Here is a 24,393-nt window from a genome sequence, read left to right as displayed (position 1 = left end):
CTGATGCCTTAAGATCACTGATCTTAGTTTATAGGCATTGATCCTATAAACTTTCTTCCAAAAATAATTTTAGGTAGTCATTAATGTTTCCTGCACCTAGTCCCAGAAATATTTCAAAACAATATACGAAACATACTAAACAAAGTGTGGATACCTGGAATTGTATCTCCCTATCTATTAGTTATGCTCAAGACCAACATGAAAAGTATAGACCAATTTGTGACCAGTTTGTGAAAGCTGCTATTGAAAGAACTGTTTGCTATAAAGCTAAATCAATGATGGGATTAATAGAAGAACTCTCTCTTGAAATAAGACATACTACAGAATTTCATAATACAAAAAATGAGCTGACTATGTTCAAAGGACTAACTTCTGTTTTATATTTTGCATACGGACTCTAAGGGTAAAAGACTAATGAGAACCTAATCCAGAGGTTATACACAGAACAGTATTATCAGCACACTCTATTATGAAGTCAGATATGTGAAGTCACTGAAATTACAAGGAGAGGTTGAGTACGTTCTCATTCTTCTTCTCAGCATTTTTCTTTCTAAGCATTTTTCTTATCTCACCAAAAAAGATACTGTTTGGAAACTGCTAGTCTATGGTCTTGTTCTGTCTTAAAATCATGTAGCGTTTTCTGTAAAATAGTAAACTATAGTAAACTGTAAAATACTATAAGAGCTATACTATGATAGCCCCAGCACACTGATTACATAAGGCACTGATTACATGCAGTATTCTAATCCTGGCAGGACTCACCAGGATTTGGAGGGTAGTCTCTGTTCTACCCTCCAAAAGGCCTTTCTACATTTTCTTTATTTTATCAAAGAGAAAATGAACAGGAAAGGGACAACTAAAATGGGGGGTTGGAGAAGTATATGATGAATATGAAACAGTGAAAGATGCCTATATAAGGATAAAGGAAAGGAGAAGAGTACAGTAAGGAAAAGAGATACAGCAATTCATATTAATTTGATTTGCTTTTTGCAGTAACAGACTGACATTTGTAATCCAAATGAGCACATGGAAATAAACCCAGATACAAACCAGGTAAACCAGGCAAAATCACTGCCCTTTACTTTACTGTGGCCATTACTGGATGTCTACTACCTATAACACACAAACATGCTCACAGGAACACAAAGAATTCTGACACTTGATAAAGGTCATGTTTTCCACTTCATTCAGAGCAAGCTCTGAATATTCAGAAGCTCAGCTTCTTACTACTGTGGGCTGTCTGAAAAGACACAAGGCATTTAACTCAAGGATTTTATGTGCTGCATTTATAATTTTTCTCTATAGTACTCAACAGGAGCTGAGCACACCATAAACCTGACTTTCATTTATGAGCTCTATGAGGCAGAGAAGAATTATTACCCTTATGCCACAGGTGGGAACCTAAGGCAGAGCAAAGCTATGGCCTACCTCCTCAAAAGAACTTGGGCACATCAGTGGGACTTAGCTGTCTAAATTATTCTGAAGTTGAAGGCCCAAGATCACACCGGAAGTCATTAAAAGGAAAACAGACAATGCAAAATGGTTCTTTTTGGAAACATAATAAAAACTGGGAAAAATGCATTGCGTATTGTGTCAAAGCCAAGCTTCGATATGAAGAAAGAGCTGACTCTCTGAACCAGAGGCACATAGTACAACGCTGTTCCAGGAGAATGGAGTTTTCCTAGTCAAATCATGGGAGAAGAGTAAACACACGGAAAAAAAGAACTATATGCATCTGTAAATAGCTGCCAAATTTTTTATCAGTTGGGCCTGTATTTTCTTTAATGTTTATATAATAGTCAAAATGCTGTGTACACTACTGGAGATAAATGAGCAGTATTTGCAGATGACAGCCATGCCACAAGTAGACAAGTCCCAACTATAAGCCACTACAATCAGGTTCTAAAAACACAGAAATGCTCCCTGTTGGGATAAATGTCTACGCTGTACATGGCCCTACACTGTACAGTTAGAGGAGGCACCGTATGTGTTTCTGTAGACCTTTAAGTCTTGAAAGCCTCTAGTTCCCGAACGAACGGTTGTGAATGCACCCTCACATTCCCTTCTGAAAATCTGTCTACGCTCTCCTGTTCCATACCATATCTCGCCCTTCTCAGACAAGCAGGGATGGTTCCTGGTACCTGTCCCGGTCTTCTGGGCAGTGCAACATCCGCGGCTCACAGTGCTCGCTTCTGCAATGAAATATAGCAGTCCGTTAGACAGCGCTGACACCTTCGCCTCTTACTCCCCTTCCAACATCCTGCAGCAGCAGCCGCGCAAGGAAGCGGGACTCGCGCGGCCTCCCCAGGGCCAGGGCTCCCCGGCTGCGGCCCCAGCCCCTCCATCCCGCGGGAGGGGGCAGCAGCCTCTCGAGGGCAGGCGCTGAGCCCGGGCAGGTGCGGAGTACCGCCGTCTGCTCCAGTGCGGAAAGAACAGCAGCAGCGGGCCGGGCAGCTGCTGGGGCACGGGAAAACCCGCTGGTTGTCTGCGCCCGAGGGCTTCCCGAGGAGACCCGGGAGCGGCGCCCCGGGCCAGGCGCTTCCCCGCGGGCGCCCCCCGCCTCCGCCGGCACCTCGGGCCCGCCCCGGGCGGCTCGCCCTCCACCCGCCGCCGGCTGCCCCCGCCCGCCGCCCTCCGCCGCCCCCGCCGCGGCCGGTGCCCCGGGGACCCCCGGTGCGTGCGGCGGGGCCGCATCGCCGCGGGGGGAGGCGGCGGGGCCGCGTCGCCGCTCCATCGCCGCCGGCAGCTCCGCCGCGGGGCGCGGCGCAGGGCTCCGCCGGCCCCAGCGGCGCCCGGGCGTGAGCCGGCGCCGCGGGAAACGTGCGCGGCCCGTGACAGGAGGAGCGATGGCGGCGGGCAGGCGTCCCCCCGCGGCCGGCGGCGGCGGCCTCCCCCGGGGCAGCGGGGAGGCGGGGGCCGCGAGGCGACGGTTGGCGCGTCCCGCCCTCCCTCGCGCCCTGCGCGGCGGCCGGCGCTCGCCCCCCACCGCCGCCGGGCAGCCCCGCCGCCGACTCCGCGCCGCTCCGCGCACACGGCGGCCCCTCCTGAGCAGCGGCGGCGGCGGCGGCGGCAGAGCCGGGTGCCGCAGCGCGCATGCTCGGCCTGGGCGCCATTTTGGTGGGGCCGGGAGTTATCCAGCGAGAGCGGCGGCGGAGCTTGCTGGGCCCGGCGCGGAGGCAGCGAGGGTGTGCGGGTCGGTGCCCGCTGCGGAGATGGCGAACATCGCGGTGCAGAGGATCAAGCGGGAGTTCAAGGAGGTGCTGAAGAGCGAGGAGGTCAGAGCCTCTCCCCGCTGCCCTGCCCGGGCGCCGCCGCCACCCTCCCCCATGCGTGTGTGCGGGCAGCAGGGTCGGTGCGGGCTCCCCGCCGGGCTGCGCCGGGACCCCGCTCCCTCCTCGGCCCCACCTCCCCGCGCTGGGGGTGGGCCCGGCCCACGGCCTCGGGGAGGGGAATGGCGATTCCCGGGGAGACGGGACCCGCCGCCGCGGCGGGGGGAAGGAGGGGGCCGCGGGGCCCCTCCCCCAGCGGGCAGCGGGCACCGCCGGAGGGCGAGCGGGGCCGGCGGGCCCGGCCTGCCGGCGGCAGGAAGCGCGGCGGCGGCGGGGGGCAGCGGCGGCGGCCGGGCCGGGCCGGGCCGGGCAGCCTCCGGCGGCGGCGCCCTCCGCCCTCGCGGGCCGTGGGCGGCCGAGGCGGCGGAGCCCGCTACCAGGCCGGGCGCCGCGGGGTGGAGCCGCCCACGCGCGGGGCTCCCGCGACCCTCGCGCGCGCGACTGCCGCGCGCATCCCCGCGCGGCCCTGGGCGCCGGGCGGTAGCGAGGGGGCCCGGCGGGGCTGAGTAGTAGGGCGGCGGGCACACGCAGCCCCCAGCTCACCTCTCCGGTCAGCCAGGGACTGTGGAGTATGTCTGCGTTTTATTTTTTGTTTTTAAGGGCTGCAGGTAAATCCCTGTTTATCTAGGTTACTTTAATCCATAACTTCCTTTATCCCAGCGTAGGTTAACTCACCTTAAGGTGGATGCTTTTAAAACCGCACTCCTTTAATTCTTGTTATCTAGTTTTCTGCCTTTCTAACTAGTATCTCTCTGAAGCGGCTCATGTTATTGAGAGGCAGGTGGTGGTCAGTGAGAGAAGTAGGCTGCTTTTGGCAAGATGTTAAAAGAAGTTTTGATCCGTTATTGGGAATATGTAGGGATGCAGGGTTGCATCAGTACAATTTTTGCTGTGTCTGTATGCGAGTTGGCGAACGTCAGCCAGATAGGTTTTAATAGTTGTGTCGTCATTATCGTCCTACTTGGGATGATGTTGCAGGTTAGATGCTTGTGAAATATTAATGTGAATGTGTAACTCTTAAAGCTGATGTTTTAGAAATCTGGACACCTTCACAAAAGAAAATCAAGAGAGTAGTAATTTTTTGAAGATACTAATGCCTTACAGAAAACATGCTTAGCATTGCTGTAGTTGATGTGCTTTTAAATTAAGTGTGCTAACAGCATTGTTGCTATGCAGTTTAAACTAGCCTCTAGAAAAATGTAAGGGCCTTGTTTTACAGCTACCTTTGGAGCTCAGGTTGTTCTAGCCAAGCTCTTGCACAGTGACTACACAATTAGGTGTAAACTAAGACAAATATCTAGGTGGCCATCTTTGTGCCAGAATTAGAGAGTCCAAAGCTAGTACTCCATATAACTGTTTATATTGTGGGAATAAAATTTCTATCTGTATTTGAAGGTACTGTCTAAAGGGTTCAAGTCCCTTTCCCCTTGCTTTATGTAGGAAAAAGAGAAACCTTAACCTACACAATTATGTAACGAGATCCATACTGAATTTCCTTATTGTAAAGGTTGGGTCCAGAGAACACACTTTTCTCCATTCCTGTTTGTTTAGTCTATGCATTGAAGGGGATCAGTATAGAATGTTGGAAATAAATAATATTATAAAATAGTCTTTGAGCTACACAACATTTTTCAGATATGATAAGGCCACAATTCTTACGAAACTTTAGAATTATGAAATTTTAAAATTAAAGCATGTAAGAGTTTCATATTTCTTCTTTTCCTGCCATTATGAAGCTATATATGAGTAGTATATTGCCATAGTAGTACCTATAAAAATACTGTTTATAGGATGTATAAAGTCCCCTATCTTGGTTACATAATTTAGGCATTTATCTATGCTGCTCTGTTACAAGCAAAGTTTGTTGTGGATGTTTGTACTCTTAAAGCCAGTCAAGCTATGGTGTCAGTAGCACTGAGAATAAAAACGTTGAGTGAGATGGTGAATGGAGGAATAGCTAAATACTAAATAAATCAAAGAAGAAAACAGAAGGTTTTTTTCTACGTTTTGCATAATTAAGTGGTTCTCAACCCTTTTTCCTAAATTTTTTTTCTTCATAAATGTGATGCAAAATTTGTTACATAGAAATTTAAGTCCCTTTTTGAAGGCATAGTAGCTCATGTTATGTGCACTTAGATTATTCTAATTTGAGGCTTTGAACTAGAGCTGAACATAAAGAGCAGCGCCGGTTTGTTTCTCTGCAGATGCAATATGGGCAAAAATACCATTTTCTGGCACTTGAAAGGAGCACATACAGACTTTGCTCTGTGTGTTCTTCTCATATTCATCTGTGGACTGAAATAGGGTGGTTTTGAAAAAGCATTTAAAATCCTTTCAGACTTCAGCAACAGAAGCATTTTTGCTCTGCTTGCTTTATTATTTCCAGTTTTACTATAAGCTCTCATACCTTAGCTTAAGGAGTCAGATATTCAGTATTTAATAAAGGTCCGTGTAACTTTGTATCTCTTAAATATTTGAACTATAAATAAGTGAGACCAGCAGTAGTTTCTTTGTCAGGAATGCTGTCTGGACTAGGATTTAAATAAAACAAATTTACCTTGTGTGCTGAAAAAGTTTTAAAATTTTAAGGTAGGTGAGGTACTGTATCTTTAACAAACATGAAGCTGTTAAGTCTAGACACTAACTTGACTAGTTAAATATGTGTTGAAGCTGCTGTACTACGCTTGTATTTGAACTTTAAAATGAGTAAGCAGTACATTAACTTGCATCATACCTTAAATCCTTGTCTAGACAAGGCATCAGTTGCTCAACTTTGTCTCTTGTGCTATCATTTCATTAACTTGCTATGGCATAGGCTAAGTGAAATTCTAAAGCATGAAAACATATTTTGAATACAAATATTAGATTGTAGAGTAATGGAGAAACAAAAAAATGGGTGGAGGGAAGTAGCCCCCCTTTTCTTCTTCTTCCTCTTCTTCCTTCTGATAGGTGGGAGCAGGTTTTGGTGAAGGACAGCTAGTATTATTTCAGGATAGAGTTACTGGAATGCTGCAGTAGGTAGCCAAATCCTCACCTTCTCTCCATTTATGAGGGAGAGAATCTGGCAGTTAACGGTGAATAGAAACATGCTTAAAAAGTGTTGTGATCACTTAAAGACTGATAACGAGGAGTGGGTGTAGTTCAGCAGGCGTATTAACACATGACTTGTTTTCATGCTTTCATATAGCATCACATGTTATGCCTTAAAGAAATGATATTATGCCAGCATTGACTGATACAAGGATAAATTGGCCATCAGTTTCTTTATTATGTAGAAATGTAAAGAATTTTCCACTTATCTGAAAGCTAGAGGCTGATAGATAACATATGACCAAACCACTAGCTAGTCCTCTCCCCAAAGTAATCTGTTGGTGGGAGATACAGCGTCCTCCTAGCAAGGAGAGTTGTTGGTATCTCTACAACAAAATGTTCCTTTTTTATGAATATCAAGAGGGAGGGGTTTATCTCTGTGGTAAGTAAACCCAGACAGAGCAGAGAATAGATTAAACACAACCACAGTTATGAAATATGAATATCTACATGGGCAGATATCTGAAGTAGCAATTAAAATTTGTAACCTACTTGCATCCAAAATACCATTCAAATGGAGCCAGGAGATTGATGGCAAAATTTGAAGTACTTCATTTCCATGTTTTTACTACTGGAAGGTAAAGGGATTTGTTTCAGAGTATTTTATGTGTTGTTTTAATTTACAAGAAAAAGAGATAAAGGAAAAGTAACAGCAAAACAGCTTGTGGGAGTCCACCATACTGCATCCTTCCTTCAGCTTTTAGAGTTCTAGAGAGTTGCTCTGGTGTTTACCTTTGTCATTACGTATAGTGGTCTTGTGATTCTTGCCAGCTCAAAAGATGTGAAGCGACATCTGTGAAACTTACTAACTTTTTGGAAAAGCCGTGACTGTTTAATCTTCAGGCTCAGAAAACCTTCATTGCCTTGGTTTATTTACATTTGGGCAGTCTTGAGCGCTAGAAGTTGAATTCACTGAAATGGAAGCTTTAAATTGTAATTGTGCTTCAGTGTTACTAAAATGGCTTATTGAAGTGTGCATGTGGGGGAGTTGTTTGTTTTTTCCTCCCATTTGCCTTGAAGGTACGATGTATAAGAATGAGATGTCTTCTATTATGACACTTACATAAGTAACATAATTCTTAAAGAATATCCATTTTCTGCTAATACATATACTTAACTTTTAATTCATAAAAACAGTTCTGTTGAGGTCAGTGCAGGTTTAGTGAGTGTAGCAGGACTGTGTGAATAAAGCTAGACTGTCTAGTTAGTTAAAAATAAGCATAAAGATGAGAACTTTTAAACTGAGGTCGTTATATTGGTACAACTCTCTGCTCAGGCTCTCAAAGTTTGCATATGATACCAATTTGCGGTGACAGTGGTGAGTACACTGGAGGGCTGGGCTGTTGTGCGGAGGGACCTCGGCAGGCTGGAGAAATGGGCTGACAGGAACCTCATGAAGTTCGACAGAGACAAGTACCAAGTTCTGCGTCTGGGATGGAATACCCCATGCAACAGTACATATAAACTGGGGGCTGACTGGAGGCAAAGCAGGTTAGAAGAAAAAGAACTGGGTGTCTAAGTGGACAGCAAGTTGAACATGATTCAGCAGTGCCCTTGGAGCAAAGACCACCAGCTGCATACTGGGTTGTGTTAGTGAGAATGTAGTCAGCCAGTTGAGAGAAGTGATTTTTCACCTCTGCTCTGCACTTGTGAGACTACATCTGCAGTACTGTGTCCAGTTTTGGGCTCTCCAGTATAGGAAAGACATTGACATGCTGGAGTGAGTCCTGCAGAGAGCTGTCAGGATGGTTGGGGGGCTGGGGTATGTGATGTGGGAGGAAAGGCTGAGAGAACTGGATTTGCAAAGAAAAGAAGTTAAAGGGGAGATCTTCCTGTTATCCTCAAATACCTAATGCGAGGTTGTAGAGAAGAGCCCGACTTTGCTGAGAGGTGTGCAGGAATAGGACGAGAGGCAAGGGACACAAGCTGGGACACAGGGAATTCTGTCTAGATACAATGAAAAAAAATTTGCTATGGTAGTGGTCAAACATTCAGACAGGTTGCACAGAGATACTGTGGAATCTCCATCCCTGGATATATTCAGAACTCAACTAGGCAAGTTCCCGAGTAACCTGCTCTAATTGGACCTGCTTTGAGCAGGAGTCTAGCAGGGCTAGATGCCTTCCAGGGGTCTTATCCTGCATGATTCTGTACTCTAGTACAAGATTTTTTTTTTTTTAAATTGTTCGTGAAAGAGTTTCAGCTGTTGAAAAACAGCATGAAGGCAGAGGCTGTACCTGGATGCCATACTCGTTCAAACTTTTCCCCTTGTAAACAAATTGAAGAATTTTGAAATAGGATTTTTCTTTTTATTTAAAGTTTCCACTATTATAAGACAATAAGAAATTCTGTTTATTTTCAAACCAAAGACTGTTTTTCTTTCTGATAGCTTTGCTCCGATTGCCTGTCTTGGTTTATAGTTTGAACAAATCCTGTTTTGAAATCATGAAGGTAGAAGAGATAGGAGATCCATAATGCTTCTTTAAGCTGCTTTCCTCTGAACTGCAAAGATCATCTTAACTTTAAAATAGTTGCTTATGAGATCTCTGCCTTTGTATGCTCCTGAGGAGAACTTTTCTACTGTACATTTCAAACCCTGCCTATGATTATAGCAAGATGAGGTGTTGCGCTGTCTCTTGCAATGGGAGATAAAGGCATTTCAGTACCCTCCTAGATTATTTCCTACTTACCTTTGATTTTTCTGAATTCTATCTAGTGCATGTTTGGTTATGTCTTCTAATTTGTACTGGAAAATAATGCAGAATGGATCAGTGTATCTTTGGGCCTTAAAAGAAGTTGATTCATAGCTGCTGCTTCTAGTAGCTGAGGAGTAGTTTGCTTAAAGCAAAGTGCATTTACTAGTGTTTTAAGAAAACTGCTTACTTTTCTTCATTCTAAGGCGATCTTTCTGAACTGTTGGTTGACTTGCATTTTTATACCTGTTTATCTGAACCACGTGGCTGTTTTTCAAGTTTTATGAATTACATTTCACCACATCACACCATTACATTTTTAGGATCAGTATTACATAAATATTAATAAGCACTAAAGTTATGAGTAAAGTTATTTAAATGACTTCAGTATTTCATTTAAATCTGTAATTCAAAATAATTAATGTATAATGTTAGTGATCATTTGACCAGAACTATGAATCTGTAATAGACCTTGCCTTCCTTGCACAATTATTCCTATTACTTATCCCTGTGTTCAGTTAATGACATTTCTCATGTCAATATGTATCCAGTTGAGTCCAGATTTCTAGGGAAAGGTCTGCATGTCAGTTTGCAGAATCCTAAAGATTTTAGTAGCAAGTGGAGAGCAGGAAAAAATTCATCTCCATTGTAGCTGGGCTCATTTGGTTGTCTTGGATCTTTTCAGGAAAGAAAGCAGTCTCATAAAAGCCTGTAGAAAGAGGTCAATCACTGGTTATAGGACTGAGGTGGTCAGTTTAGGATTAGAGTGCAGCCATGAAACGATATCCACCGTCTTGCTTTGTGAGTCTAATATTAGTAGAAATTAGCCCAGTCCTTTAACCTTCCGAGTCTCACATTCATTCTTCTGTGCTTGTTTCCAGGAGTTTGGCTTTTATGGCAAAGTGGTGTATGAGTCCTATGGATGGTTCACTTTACTCAGTCTGAAATTATAAAAAACCTGACATTTTATCATAGTAAATATGTGTAACAGTAAGCCATGCTAAGAAGTACTGGTTAATAGTCCAGTCTTGAGTGGGGTCTAAAAGTTTTTCATTTGTGCTAAACTTGTTAAACTAGTGCAAATACATTGTGTAATTCTTAAGTTATATTCACATATTAAATAGTTTCTAGCTTGTTTTTTTTATCTAGTAAGGCTTGTTGTTTGTTACTACACTTTTTCATTTTTACACTAAATTTCTGCCAGTTTTAAACAGAAGATGCTTTTAGTTAAACTTTATAGTTAATGCACAGAATATCTTTGTCTCTGACAAGCTAGGCAAAACTTTGCTGCTATTCAGAAAGGAAAATAAGCAATTTGGGTCTTTTATGACAAAGACTTTACAAAGACCATCATTACCAAAGAATTTTGATAAATAACATTTTATAGGGCACTGTAGGAATATAGTCAATTTTGCACTCCTAACTTAACTAACATTTTTCCTTCAAGTTATATCCTGGAAAAAGTTACCAGTTTTAATACTTGTAATATTTGAATCGGGAGCACATGAATCAGCTTGTCGTGAGTATTGCATAAAATGTTATCTGCTTAATAAACAACTGTAGTTCTGTAAGGAGCAAAAGTTGTTTGAAGACCACATTTGTTTCTGTTGTTTTAGTATATTTTAACAGAATTGTGCTAAGACTATGGATTGCTCTTTACTAGTTATCAAAGTATCTTCACAGGAGAAAGATGTCATCAGTATCCCTAACTACAGAAGAAGCTTTATTCAGCACTTATGCTTTACTTGACACCAGAGAACTTGCATATAGCCATACTGTGTAACTCTCATTTGGTTGTGCTTGTGCCTAAGAGGGCTGAGCTCACTCTGTGTATCATCCTTCTCTTGGGACATTAATAGGGACTATCTTGCCTATCTTTGTCTGTTATCACAAGACACATAGTAAACTAGTTTCTATCCTGTTTTTGTTTGTTGGTTTGGTTTTTGTTAGGTTGGCCAGTAAGTTTGACAGTTTACTTGGAAAGGACTGACTCACGATTGTATAAGTCTTGTTGCTTGAGGTAACATGCGGTTGGGTTAGGAAATACTTCTGTGCAGTGGTTTACAAAAAACCAAAATGGATTAGTCTGTATTTAGCTTAAATAGGTAGTATAGTTCAAGCCTAAAGTTCATTGCTTTTTCTGTTTAGCTGGAAGTGAACTGAGAAAACCTCTTTGTAAACTTCTGTTATTTTTGAGATGTGTTAAAGTTGAGGAGGCTATTGTAAAATAAGGTAGCATGTACAAAGTACAAATTGGGGTAGCTGTGTTGTATTTGTTCCCCTTCTAGACACTCTCAAAGCCTTTATGCTGTTTAGATGAGTCCTTCCACTTTGGAATAAGGGTGTAGGGGCAGCTAGTACAAAAAAACTGTTCTGAGCTATTTCCACAGGTCTTCAAGCTCTGGGACTGTAAGTGAATCAGTATAATCTATTCAAAATCAGCTGAATCTTGTGATCTCTTTATATGTAGAATTACCAGCATAGCGTTGACTTACAGAATTGACTACAGAATCTGCCTCTAACAGTTTTGTGTGTTTATAGATTGACTAAATCAAAGTAGAATTGAAATTGGTTATTAAAGAACATTTTATTTGTAGGGTTTTTCAGTTATTTTGCATCAAAGACAGAACTGTGCTTAAAAAGATTAAAAAAGAAAATAAAAAGTGCTTCACGTTCCTGTGATACTGCTTGTTCGTTTAGGCTTTACTGAGCTGTATTACCCAGAACAGGAGTCCCTTGCACTGCACCCATTCTTGATGTTTAGCACACCAGTGGCACTCAGGTTAGATTTGGGTTCTAGTACTGCAAGTCCTGCACATGATTAATGCTCCCAGGCACTGTAAATACCACGCGTAGTTAAACGTAGACATAACCCGTGTGTGTGTTAGGGCCTTATGCTAGCACAAGAATTTAAGTATGCTGTTGTATACACAGCTTTCGTGGCATAGCTTTGCCAGTTTGACTATGCTATCCTTAAGAGTGAAAACAAGCAATGATTGTATAACTGCACTTAAAGCTTCTGTCAGCGTAGTGTGTCAGTTACACCTCTGCATGCCCCTGACTGACATAACTTTTTTGTCAGAAATAGTTTAGACAGACACTAGAGCTGAAGTTTCAGTATTCCTTTAAGCTGTCCTAAGGCAATGCCAAGAAGCAGTGTCACATTCCTCCTGCGCTCTGGTCTCCACTTCCCACTTTTATGCCCCTTCTCTTGTGTTTGCACACTGTTTGTAGTGAATCAAGTCAGGGAATTGGATTAAAACAACTGAGCTTTCTTACTAACGAAGTTTTAACTCAGATGTTTGCTGCACAGTTAAACGAACATTTGCACAATCGTTTCCCCTTCTTTGTATTAGTTCCACCAGGAACAGGAGGGAAGTAGAACCTTGGCAGCCAGCTGTTAGGCTGACTTAAGCTACCATGGAAATGCAACCTCTTACTTGTTTTGGTAGAGTGGTATTTTAACAGCTGACTTTTTCTTTTTTTGTATTTAAATACCTATTTTTACTAAAGTTTTGTTAAAACTTCTTGGAGTTTGTCCAAAGATAACACTTGCAAAATGAAAATTTTTTTTTATACTTGAGATGTTTTGTATTCTGGCGGGGGGGAGGAACCCGCTAAGTGTTGTTCTTTTATGTAGATGTATTTAATAAAATCGAATTTTAAAGTTGGCATGGGTTTAGACTCATGTTAAACCACTCCATTAAAGAATAACTTTATAGAAATGCATTTAGTAAGTAAAACTGTAATAAAAATGAAAACTATAGTATGAAGCTATTACCTGTATTAACAAACAAAAAAACCCAGAGTATTTGTATTTGCACCTCCTTACATACATTCAAATATAAGTTACCTGTTGTATTGGCCAATAAGCAAAAATCCCCTTTGGTATTAATATGCAAAAATAATCTCATTTTTTCTAAAATAGGCATAACTAATAAATATGTCTGAAATACAGTAAGATGAAATCAGAATGTGAAATGTGGATAACCTTCAAGACTGAAAGTGATGGTAGGGTCAAAAAATGTGAGAGCCTTTTAAGAAAATGAATTCCTTTGTGTTGACCTTCTCTTATGTAGGAGAACTGATTTTTAATGTGTTTTAGTTGGACTTAACTTCCTGTCTTCTCTCTGCCCTGCCCCAGCATTTGATTGTTTTGTAGATGAGCATTGTTCTGTGCTTTGAAGGTCAGCAAGAACTCTGAGAAGGCAAACGGATCTGCTGATATCAACTGATAGTACAGGGCGTATACTTCATAGCCGTGACTGTGACAATTATGTGACATTTCTGCTCCTCTTCTTAAGGGTCACAATCTTCAGTTTTTTAGGGACCTGGAGGTACACTTGATTCATGCATTTAAGTGGGATAGTCTGAAGCTATACTTCTGAGGTATTGAACTATTCCATCTTGCTTTAGTAGCACTTTATTGTTTATGACTGGAAAAAATCAGCATTTTTACACAAACCTCAATGGTTTTGAAGTTGAATTTGCTGTTTTGTTGCAGCATGGTGCCCTGCACTCTGCTTTACTTCCTAGTAAAGTGATATATCCTGCCTGCTTTTGTTTTCCAGTTTCTTGTGAAAGAGTGAGCTGACCAAATGCAATGCACTCATCTTGAGCTGCTCTGAGGGAGCAAAGGCTTAAGAAGCTAGAGTGCCATCTTGCAAACAAGGAATACCGTGCAGGGATATGGGAAAGAAAGGCTGGTGAGCTTGACTTAGCAGCCTAAGAGGTGAGCTAGGATCCTCCCTTTCTGGCATACCGATGAAGAAGAGGGAGAAATGTCAGCTGAATAATTTGACAGAGTTGAGAGAGTTAATGCTACTGTAATGGAAGAGTATAAGAAGATAAACTGGCAAATATGACAGAACACAATTAGTGGGAATATTTATCCACAAATCTTCAAGGAGTTGGTAAAACAGGATAAGAGTGAGCTATTAACTAAGCTGTTAATTGAAATAATTATTTAATGGAATAAATTTTTACTGAAAGATTTGAGTTTTCTGATCAAAGCTTCCAGTTGATTCAGATTTCTCAAAGCCATTTGCAAAAAGAATAATTTATTTACCTGGCAGCCAGGCTACTTGAGGCTTTAGTATATCCTCATCTTGATTATGACCAAACCAATATAGTGGTAATATTTTAAACATCTCCAGTGGTGGTATTTTTTGCCAATCTTCACTTTATACATGTTTTTTTGTAGCTTTGAATGTGTCTTTAACATTGCTCTGTGAAACCTGAGGAGGGGGCAGAATCTTCTATACTTAAGTATATCTCTCTTACTAAATACTTCCTGACAATGTTTTGAACTATAAAGCTTTCAGCAGTAGCAATCTCCAAAATTCCTACCCTGCCATAAAGTGTCACCACATTCTGTGTGTGATTATTATGCATCAAGTCCATAGGTTGTTTTCCCCTCCTCTCTCCCTTAGGTTTGAGTCACACTTGAAGTATTGTTCTTGAAAGTTGATGGATTTCATTATAATAGTCAATCGGGTATTTTTTCTGTAACTCTATTAAGATATTTTCATGCCAGATTTTGTTGCAGAGTAGAACTATTGTGGTAGAATATAAAAGATATAAAGACTATAAAGACAAAGAAGAGTTTTATAAGATGTTAATAACTTAATGATACCATTAGATGCATTTTGCTAACATGGCGTTCAATTGGGGTGAAGTATTTTTTACTTAAATTAACTTATTAAATAGTGATTGTTATAGTGTCAGTGTAAGTGCAAAAATATTTTAAGTACAGCATTTTTACATTAAACTTGTGGCATTAATATTCATTCTACAGGAGGATTTGATCAACCAGAAACTTAAAGCTGATAGGCCGACTGCCATGTGTTTGGGCGTTCTAAAGTACCTACTTTCCATTTGTAAATCATAGCTGTTTTAAATCTAATCAAAACTTAGCTACATTAGGTACATCAAAAATTGTTATTGTCAATTTACCTCACAGAGAGATCATACATTAATTTAAAACTTCTGTCCAAAATGAAGATCGAAAAAATATATTTTTTTCATTGGTGAAATTTGGAGGTAATCAGTGATAGGAAACATTGTTTTATATGCAGCACTTTTTTAGCAAAGATGATAAATTTTGTCCTTTGAGGATGTACTGGAGAAATCTTTCAAGCTTCTTCCTTAATCTTAGCTGGAATTTTGGCATGTACCTTCTTTAACATTTTTGTCACTTTTAAAAATTTCCTTTAATGTGCAAGTCAATAGTCTTAAAAAACACTAGACTGTTACAGAGTTTTAACACTTAGCTGCTTTTATTGCAGCCAGGCCTGTTTATCTGGGAATCTTTTATGCATGTGTATGGTTTTTAAGGTTTGGGGTACATGTTTGGTTTTTTTATGTCTGTGTGTGCGTGTGTGTGTATGTGTGTATATATGTGTGTGTGTGTATTTATTTTTATATATATATATATATATATAAAAAATATATATAAAAATCTAGGGAGTTTTCTATGAATTACTTTCTGTTTAAAAAAAAAGTAAATGAACATGAAGTAGTACTTTTATCTGGTAGCAGGTATGTTTTGCTTAAGAAGGTAAAGGAAGAGAATCATGTTGCAGGATCTGGAAATTAACAACTCTAAAATATCAGACTGCAGTTAACTGCTGTATGGAATAGTGGCTTTTTTATACACACAGTATTATTCAGAAATAACCATTGTGTTTTTGATCACAACTCTAAATCTGCTTACAATAAGTTTTTTCTTTTGTAGAAATCCTTAGTAGCGTTGTAGGCACTTATACCAAAGAGATTTGGTATGAATTTTCCAGGTAGCATCGGAAGATATAAGGTGAGACAGATATATTTTTAAAAATAAGTAATTTATTTTTACATTGTTTTAATTCAGATACTTGTATAGGTCTAACATTCTTTTTAAGAATGTAATGTGCCGAATTGAAGTGATTAATATTGCTAATAACACTGCTTTTCCTTTTTGTTCTGACCACAACAGATAAAAATGTAGTATGCATGTTGGTGGATGCTTAGTGCAGAGTTTGGACTATTATATTCATTTAGAGTAATCTTGTTATGCAGGAATTGAAGGTCTGGTGTTAAGATAATGTCATGGAGGGAGTAAGTAGGTAAAGATTAGGTTGGTTCTAGACTAACCCACTCAGACCATCTGAGCTGTATGCAGACATCATCCAGTATTAAGTTCGTATTGTGTTTTGTAGCAGTGGCTGATATATAGGTCTCTTTACTCAGGAGGTTTCAGTGTAAATGTCCAAAGTTGCTGGCTCGTCAATTAATACATACCTTCTGCATTTTTGGTGAAAACCTCCCAATACCTATCCGTACCTTACTGACCCCAATAATAGGAATTTTATGCTGATTGTTTCAGGTTAACTTTGTTTTCTGGTAATTGAAAGTGGCCATCGTGTAAAGCTTAGAATATATATTGTATTTTCTTAAAAGTCATCTTCATCTACCTTCAGTATTTAAGAAGTGGGTTTATCTTGAAGTTGAACTTGGAACAAATAATTTTATTTCATAATTTCTTTTTGGGTAAATGTAGTAAATAGTATTTGATATGTGGAAAAGAAATATTTAGGGTAACAGTGCAATTTTTATCATCTTGTGTTAATGTGATTCTGCATTGTTTATGCTTTTTTAGGTGTACTGGACTAGTGACAATGAGAATTGGCCAGTAACAACAGATAGATAAAGAAGAAATAATAGGCAGATCAAAGAAGAGAGTAGGAGATGACACTGACTAGATTTCAGTGATTTGGAGAAGGCTCTGGAAAAAAGAAGGTGGATTAACTGCAGAAAGAAGGCAGTTCCCTCTAATGAGGGGCTCCTTGTTAAGGGTTCATAGACCATGGTGAATAAAGGGAACAGAAGTGCTGCTTGTTTGTGAGGAGTTAAATTCTGAGATATGGAGCTGCTCTTTAAAAGGATTTTAATAGAAGTAGAGAAGACACTACTGATAAGTCTTCACATTAGCACAATTTTACTCTTCAAAGTTTCTGCTGGGGCGGATTGTTTCCTGCACAAGGAAGATACTTAGATTAGAGGAGGCAGGCAAAGACATGTCCAAGTATTAGAGGTCAGCAGCTGCTGTGATGAAGGTGCTGGAATGTCCAGTCTTCGAGAGGCAGCTAATGATGGCACTGCTCAAATATTTCAGGGTTTGTTAGCCAAGTGGTGGGGTCACCAAATTGTTACCAAATCAACAGGAGGTGATGCTATTTTAGATTTGGTGTGGAAGAGTAACAAGGTCTTTGTAGGAGAATTGCTTCCAGAAGATGAACTTGAGTTGTGTGATCACTAGTTGATTCATAAATTCTGCAGCTAAGATCACAGGTATCAGAAAGGCACATTTGGAGAATTTAACAGAGCTTTGCCTGTTGGTGCCTCCACAGAGACAACTCAGATGACTGTCAGGGAGGCCAGGGATTTATTCTGTTAGAGGTATTAAAATTAGGTAATTTTATCTTACTTGATCCTCATTAAGGGGAAAATATTTTCCTTATGATAATAAGGAAAATATTTTAGAAAAACATTCTAGATTTAATTGGATGAATAATCACTTCAATATAGTTAAATATTAGCCATAACTATAGGAGTGAAGAAAAAAGTAAGAATTGGCAAAATTGGACTGAGTTGCACTGTGGAAAGGCTATCAAAATAGTATGAAAAGATTCTTCATGTATGTGAGGAAAGGCTGTTGTTACATGGAGGGATGGGTAGAGTTTAGGCATAATCCCCAAATTAAATGAATCCCTACTGAATACTGTATGGTGTAATGTAGCCTGCTGTTTTTCCTTAGATTTGATATAAAGGAAAAGAGAGTATGGAAATAGCCAGAATGGTGGTAGTAAAAACAATTCTCTGATCTCAGATTGGGGAGACTGGGATCACTGATTTTTGAAAGAACTGATCATAAGCTTAGTGACAGGGTTTTTTTTTCTTGCCAGATTAATCAAGTCAAGAAGTATATGTTACAGAGAACAGCTAGTATTGTACTCATTGAAATGGAATGTGAAGGTAAATATCCAAGCAGCTACAACAATGTACAGGGTCTTCCAGAAGACACTGAGAAGTTTAAGTAAAACACTAAGTAGAAAATTGAATAAATTGCAACATGGTTTAACCAAATATAGATTGAAATTCATCACTTTTCTATTGCCTGGGGTTATTCTTCCCCAGGGGCAGGACTCTGCACTTGCCTTTGAGCTTCATGAGGTTCTTTGCCCATCTCTGCAGCCTGTCGAAGTCTCTCTGAATGGCAGCACAACCCTCTTGGGTATCAGCCACTCCTCCCAATTTTGTATCATCAGCAAATTTGCTGAGGGTGCACTCTGTCCCTTCATTCAGGTCATTGGTGAACAAGCTGAACAGGATTGGCCCCAGTATTGACTCCTGGGGCACACTGCTAGTTACTGGCCTCTAACTAGACTTTGCAGCACTGCTCACAACCCTCTGAGCTCTGCCCTTCAGCCAGTTCTCAGTCCATCTCACTGTTCGTCTATCCTGCACTTCCTGAGCTTTCCTGTGGGGATATTATGGGAGACAGTGTGGAGAGCCTTGCTGAAGTTATGGTACACAACATCCACTGCTCTCCCCGCCGGTTGTTGCATCCTAGAAGCATATCAGCTTCTCTGTGAACTAAGCGGTGAGGTGCAGGGGCAGTACTCCTGATGAGGGAACAGTGCAGACATTGAAGAAGAGTGAAACCTCTACAGCAAAGCTTACTAGATCTCTCACATTTGAGATCTGAGCCCAGGTGATGTGGCCGTGAAAAAGGCAAATGTGATGTATTTTCAGTAAGTACAATAAAGTGTTTGTGCCATTGATTTGAAAGCTTCCTCTAAATTCCTATACGCAGGTGTAGTTAGGTGATCATGAGATGGAGAATGTATGGAGAAATTAAAAGCTTGACTTGTTTAAAGTAAAATGAAGGCTGAGATGGGAAGTTACTGAGAAGTGGAATAAATACTAGAAATGCAAAGAAACCTGTTTAAGTTAGGAAAAAAATGCTGTCACAGAAGCAGGTAGATGTACATGGATTATAAATTTGCCTAAATTGTAGTTTAGAAAGCTTTTAACAATCATGAGATTCTGGAATGACCTGCCAATTGGAATAGTGATGGCAAAAAAATTAAAATGAAGGTTGGAGAGCTTGCAAGAGGAACGTGTTCTCTGTGAGAGAGTAAGTCTGGATTCAGAGCCAGTTTCTTGCAGTTCCCCAGCTGTTTTGGGAAGGCAATTGTACTGCGCTGGTCATTCTGCTTCCAAGAAACACTGGGGAAAAAAGTTATGGAAACAAAGTTTTGACACATTCTTTGAAAGAAAACATTCTTTCAGTGTTGTCTGGTCAGGGAGCTTCTATGAACAGTAGAAAGGAGATCAATCTACAAGCTTAAAAATGTAAGGAATATAATTTCACGAGATCTGTTAGTAACTTCCTTCTCTAATGTCTTACCTAAGGTCATGGAAAGCAGCACAAGATCTGGTGTGGAAAAAGCTAGTTTATAATTCAAACCTAGTAAAACAAATCAACTAGATAGTTCCAGTTTTGGAGGCAGATGGTACATTCTTAATTTGTAGTAACATGGTTAAATCTTTGCTTTAAGTGCAGTACTTAGCCTCAACTATGGAGTTGCAGGTGCTGCATCTCCGTTATATGGTTTGAGTGTGTGGTGTGTGTTTTTTTGTTTTTTGTTTTTTTTAAACCCCAAATTTTAAAGCCAAATACCTGTCACTCTAGATGCATAATCCACTGGTGATTTGGTAGCTTTTACTTTAGTGAGATTTCTTAACTCTTAAATAGAACTTCTACTTTTGCTTTATATCTGTGAGCATCTGTAGTCAGAAGAGTGCACACTGTTTTGGTGAGACTGAATCTATAGAACAAACAGGGGTAATCTGACTTTTGCTAAGTAAATTCAGCATCCTTAACATTTCACATCTTTGGTGGATCTAAGAACCATCAGCTTTATCTGACCTAACTCTTTTCTCTTAGTTTTCATGAACACAATTTAATCTGAGGGAGAAAGGAGAAGTGCACCTGCACAGGGCTTTTGGCATGGAAGTGATTGGAACAACTGTAAGAATCTAGTAAGAATCTAGGAAGACGATGTGAAGTTTTTATGGGAAATAATGTAGGATCCAGAAAATTCCTGTCTCATTCAATGGGTGTGGTGTACAGAAGTAGCAGAATGGGCAACTCTTGAACAACTTACCTCTAGAAACTTTGTGATATATCTGAATATCCTTCTGAAAGGAGATTCTGCTTTGTAGTGCCAAAAAAATTACTCTTAGGGGGATTTGTATCAATTTCACTAATACTGCTGTCTGAGTTTGGAAATGGAACACAATTTGAATGGAACATGTAGCTCTTGCTAAAGTCCTCTGAAAAATTATTTCTGTAAAACATACGTTTTCTCAGTATCAAAATACAGTGTTTTTATTTTGTAGACAAGTTGGTATGGGGTGTGAAAATGATGAGAAGGTGACAATGAAATTCAAGTGTATCAAAAAAATAGTGATGAACACCTAAATATTAAAGATTTCAGTCTTCTATTTGGATCATCATATTGTTTAAAAATAATGAGCACTCCATTTGGGGAAGTCGTCTTATATGCCAGTGAAAATAACAATTATGTTAATGCTAGCTTTTTTTCATTGTTTAGAGCAATTAAATTTTCTTCTATTGTTTAAGATATTTAGAATAAATAGCTAATTTGAAATATAACAATTGTTTTGAAATGTAATCAATTAAAAATAGCTTTAGATATTATATCGCTGGGTTACTTTCCTTATTTTAGTGATTGTATAATATTATCGACAATTCTAATACTTCACAGACTTGTCTGTTTTTAATGAATTGAAACTCCAACTGGAGCATAGCTATCCAATTTAGGTTATCTTGTAAAAACTATTCTAAAAATTAAAATATCCTCTTTTTGAGGAAGTCTGTATATCAAATGCTTATTTATGATTCTTTGTTTCTCTGTTTCTTTTCAAGACGAGCAAAAATCAAATTAAAGTAGATCTTGTAGATGAGAATTTTACAGAATTAAGAGGAGAAATAGCAGGACCTCCGGATACACCATATGAAGGCAAGTAATGTTTTTGTGTATGAAATCATTGTACACCTCAAGTAATATGTCTTGAGATGCTTTGTGTATAAAAATTTTTTTTACAACATAAAAATGTAGAGCTACATGATTTGAAATAGTGTAAGAAATTATTTCTGATGAGTTTTTTTTAATACAAGTTTTAGCCTTGAAAATGTTTCAGTCCAACTTTTGTGTCACTTGAATGCACATCTATTCTATGGCAGGACAGACTATCCTACATCAAAGGCTAATTTACAGGTTTAAGCTGTGCAACACAAATACATCCAACTAAAAGTCATTATTTTATATTTCTGACAAACTTAGATACTTAGCTATTTAGCATAAGCCTTAAGAAACTAAACTTCAGAATCTGCGGTAGCTGTACATGTATTTCTGTGATGTAATGTGGTGATCATTCAAAAAAAAATGTTGCATTTTTCATCTCAGAGATAAATACCATTGTAAGTAAAATTTGGGGTTAATTTTGTGACATCCATGGATCTCTATACTTAATTTGAACTAGAGTTGGGGAACCTATAGGAGAGCTTGATGTCTGTTACTGTCTTCAGAAATTATACCTTATGACTGTCTACTTTGTCCTAGGTGGTTATCAGTAATCGTACATCTCTTTAGTCTCGAAAAAGTAAGATAATTTAAAACATACACACTTTATCCAGCAATCCCAAAGTACTCAGCAATTATTTGTAAACTTTCTGTTTGTGTATAATATCTGTGGAGGTGGCAGACACACCTTTAGTTAAAAGTCGCTAGACAATTTTTTTTTTTAAGCTGCTTTTATTTGGAGCTGTATCCAAGTTTTCCATGCCAGGTATCCACTTTGATTTGAATTTTTAGCCAAACTTTCAGTAATGAAAAATGTCTCAAGGAACATTATATGCAAATAAATTGTGTTGTTGAAAATGAAAACATTTTTTTCACATAAATTTTGAGTTGCTCTAGTGTTTTTATGCCTTGGAGCTAAGAAAAGAAATTGAGTCTTGTCTAGCAATCAAACTCATGCTGTCTATCATTATTTTGAAAAGTAAATAAATTCTAACAAATTAGACAAAATATCTGAAAGCGCCTGTGTGTACATGTATATACATGCGCTCAAAAGTGTGCGAGTAGCCGCTAATGAGAATCCTGCTGGCCCATCTTCCCTGAACAGGACCTGCGTGGCAGTGCTTCTCTTTGGGGCTAGAAGCTGCTGGTGCAAAAGCGCTGGCCTGAGAGCAGGGCAGTGCTCTCGATGCTTCCCCTGCTGGGGCCAGGGTGCACGGAGGAGCAGCAGACCACCTAGCTCAAAGGCTGAAGCTGGAGGGTAATTGCGTAGGGGTAGAAGGTGAAGAGAGAAAACGAGTCTGGAAGGGAAAGCGTAGAAAAGTGGAAGTGTCTGTAATGCCCCCCTCCAGAACTGGAGTTCCAGGATTTCTCTGCCGCCTGCCAAATCAGTGGTGGTTCCCCTGTCCGTCCAACCCCCAGACCTCTGTATTCTCATCTTATCAACCACTGGTATTTAGCTCACAGAAGAGAGTGTCTGCTTTTCTTCTGGTTGTAATGTGTGCATTCAATTTAAAGGGGGAACTATACTGTGGACTACTAGTGACCAGCTTGGGAGTGGATCATTCCAGTGGAATAAATCTTTTAAAAATATAGATGGTCTTGTAAATGCAGAGCTTATTTACAGATGTTAAGGTTCAAAATTAAGTACTGGATGCTAGGAAATGAAGAAATGTCTGAATTGTCTGAGTTTCGGATTTTTTTTTTCTTTCAAACATAATTCATCTTCTGTGGGTGAGATGGCATGTCAAAGCTTGTCATTTTTTTTCCCTCCAGGCCTGTGTCAGCTCAGTTTATAAAATGGACCACTTTTGTAGAGAATTTATTGAGAGTTATTTGGAATTTGTGTGATGCTGGGTAATTCACCTAGACCAGAATTTTGAAAGTTGAGCACTGTATATTCACGTATTCAGGGTATCCAGCCTATGAAAATTAGCAATATGTGTTTAGTGCAGAATTCTTTGTAGTAAATATCCGTTTGTTTGGGTTAGAAGTATTATGTATACTGATTATGGCAGGAATCTCATGGGAAAATGTGATCATATGCTTACACTAAGCTGCAAGGCATATGCACCAAGCAGCAAAATTAAGTTACTGGAAGCCCTAAATCTGGCATTTCTAACACTTGTGTGCTTTACTTTGGAATGCTAACATTTCTGTAACATAGTTTTATGCATTTATTCTCTATATATAATTATAAAGCATTTGCCAGTGTGTATAGTTTGCATCTTGTGAGTAAAGCAGTAATGCATACTACATAATTACTGACTGATTCCTGTCAGATATGGTCTTAACAATAACACAACAAATGTTTTATGGATGCAAGGTAATTAACTTGATAGTTCAGGACAGGCAATTCCCTGGGATAGAAGGGAGTTCGAGGACCATGGTTAAGTGAAAGAGCCATAATATTTATCATAGGCCACAATTTTGGGATGTAGGTTTAAGTAGGACTGAGAGGAAGAATACCATCTATGTTTGAGAATTGTTTCAGCTTTTATTTGTCTGTAAATTATTTCAACTCATATACTGACCAGTTTTCAGAATATTGCAAGATGTGCAGCTTGCACTGATTCTGTTGCATCCCACATTGAAATAGATGTATTTAGAGAGAGGACCTCTGAAAATGCAGATTAATGGCTGCAGTGTTTATCTGGACTATGAGCTTTTCAATAGATAGATTTTAAAACCTATAGATTAATTTCAAGCCAAGTTTGCATGTGAGCCACAGTAATTGTGGGGTTTTTATAGTGGGGTATTTTCTTCAAGAAAAATTGTTGAAAGTTATTTTGACTGTATTGTGAGAACTGCTCTGCTATAGGAGTACAGAAGGAATGTTCTTCAATAAATGGTTAAATTAATCTCAAGTGTTAAATAGTTGGGGGGAAAAAAGCCAAACATATGCCTACTGCTTTTAAAAACATATTTCAAAAATTCAGCAGAAATATTGGGATACAGAAGTTAGTACGTTAGTCCCTTGCATTTTAAACATATTGAGGAAATTAAATGACTAGATACCCAGATGAGTCTGTTCAGTCTTCAAGCTTGTATTTAACTATAAATTTTAATGCACAACAGTGAAGCTGTATAAATAATGCTGCCAACTCATTTCTCTGTTGTTTTAAAATC

At 39.7% G+C, this 24,393-nt stretch overlaps 2 protein-coding genes across 5 annotated transcripts in view; one reads left to right on the top strand and one right to left on the bottom strand.

Moving 5' to 3' along the window:
* Nucleotides 1–3,080, bottom strand: part of SMIM14 (small integral membrane protein 14) — a 55,451-nt gene extending 52,371 nt beyond the window's left edge. The window contains exons 1-2 of the mRNA XM_064511268.1: nucleotides 2,987–3,080; nucleotides 2,099–2,192 (exon numbers count right to left, since the gene is read on the bottom strand). Of these exons, the coding sequence (XP_064367338.1) occupies nucleotides 2,099–2,101 (3 nt within the window). The 5' untranslated portion in view covers nucleotides 2,102–2,192; nucleotides 2,987–3,080. The remainder of the gene's footprint in view (nucleotides 1–2,098; nucleotides 2,193–2,986) is intronic.
* UBE2K (ubiquitin conjugating enzyme E2 K) overlaps nucleotides 2,812–24,393 on the top strand; it is a 45,798-nt gene continuing 24,216 nt past the window's right edge. The window contains exons 1-3 of one of the 4 annotated variants that reach the window (XM_064511266.1): nucleotides 3,138–3,275; nucleotides 15,849–15,926; nucleotides 21,111–21,204. In XM_064511266.1, coding sequence (XP_064367336.1) covers nucleotides 15,894–15,926; nucleotides 21,111–21,204 — 127 coding nt within the window. In that variant the 5' untranslated portion in view covers nucleotides 3,138–3,275; nucleotides 15,849–15,893. Of the gene's footprint in view, nucleotides 3,276–3,818; nucleotides 3,938–13,826; nucleotides 13,845–15,848; nucleotides 15,927–21,110; nucleotides 21,205–24,393 lie in introns of those variants that run through there. The other 3 variants (XM_026093724.2, XM_064511267.1, XM_064511265.1) reach the window with 3 other exon arrangements.

Source organism: Dromaius novaehollandiae, chromosome 4 (genome assembly GCF_036370855.1).
Source record: "Dromaius novaehollandiae isolate bDroNov1 chromosome 4, bDroNov1.hap1, whole genome shotgun sequence".
NCBI classification, from domain to species: Eukaryota; Metazoa; Chordata; class Aves; order Casuariiformes; family Dromaiidae; genus Dromaius; species Dromaius novaehollandiae.
The sequence above is the reverse complement of the archived record's forward strand: the minus strand, read 5'-3'. Positions and strand labels throughout refer to the sequence as shown.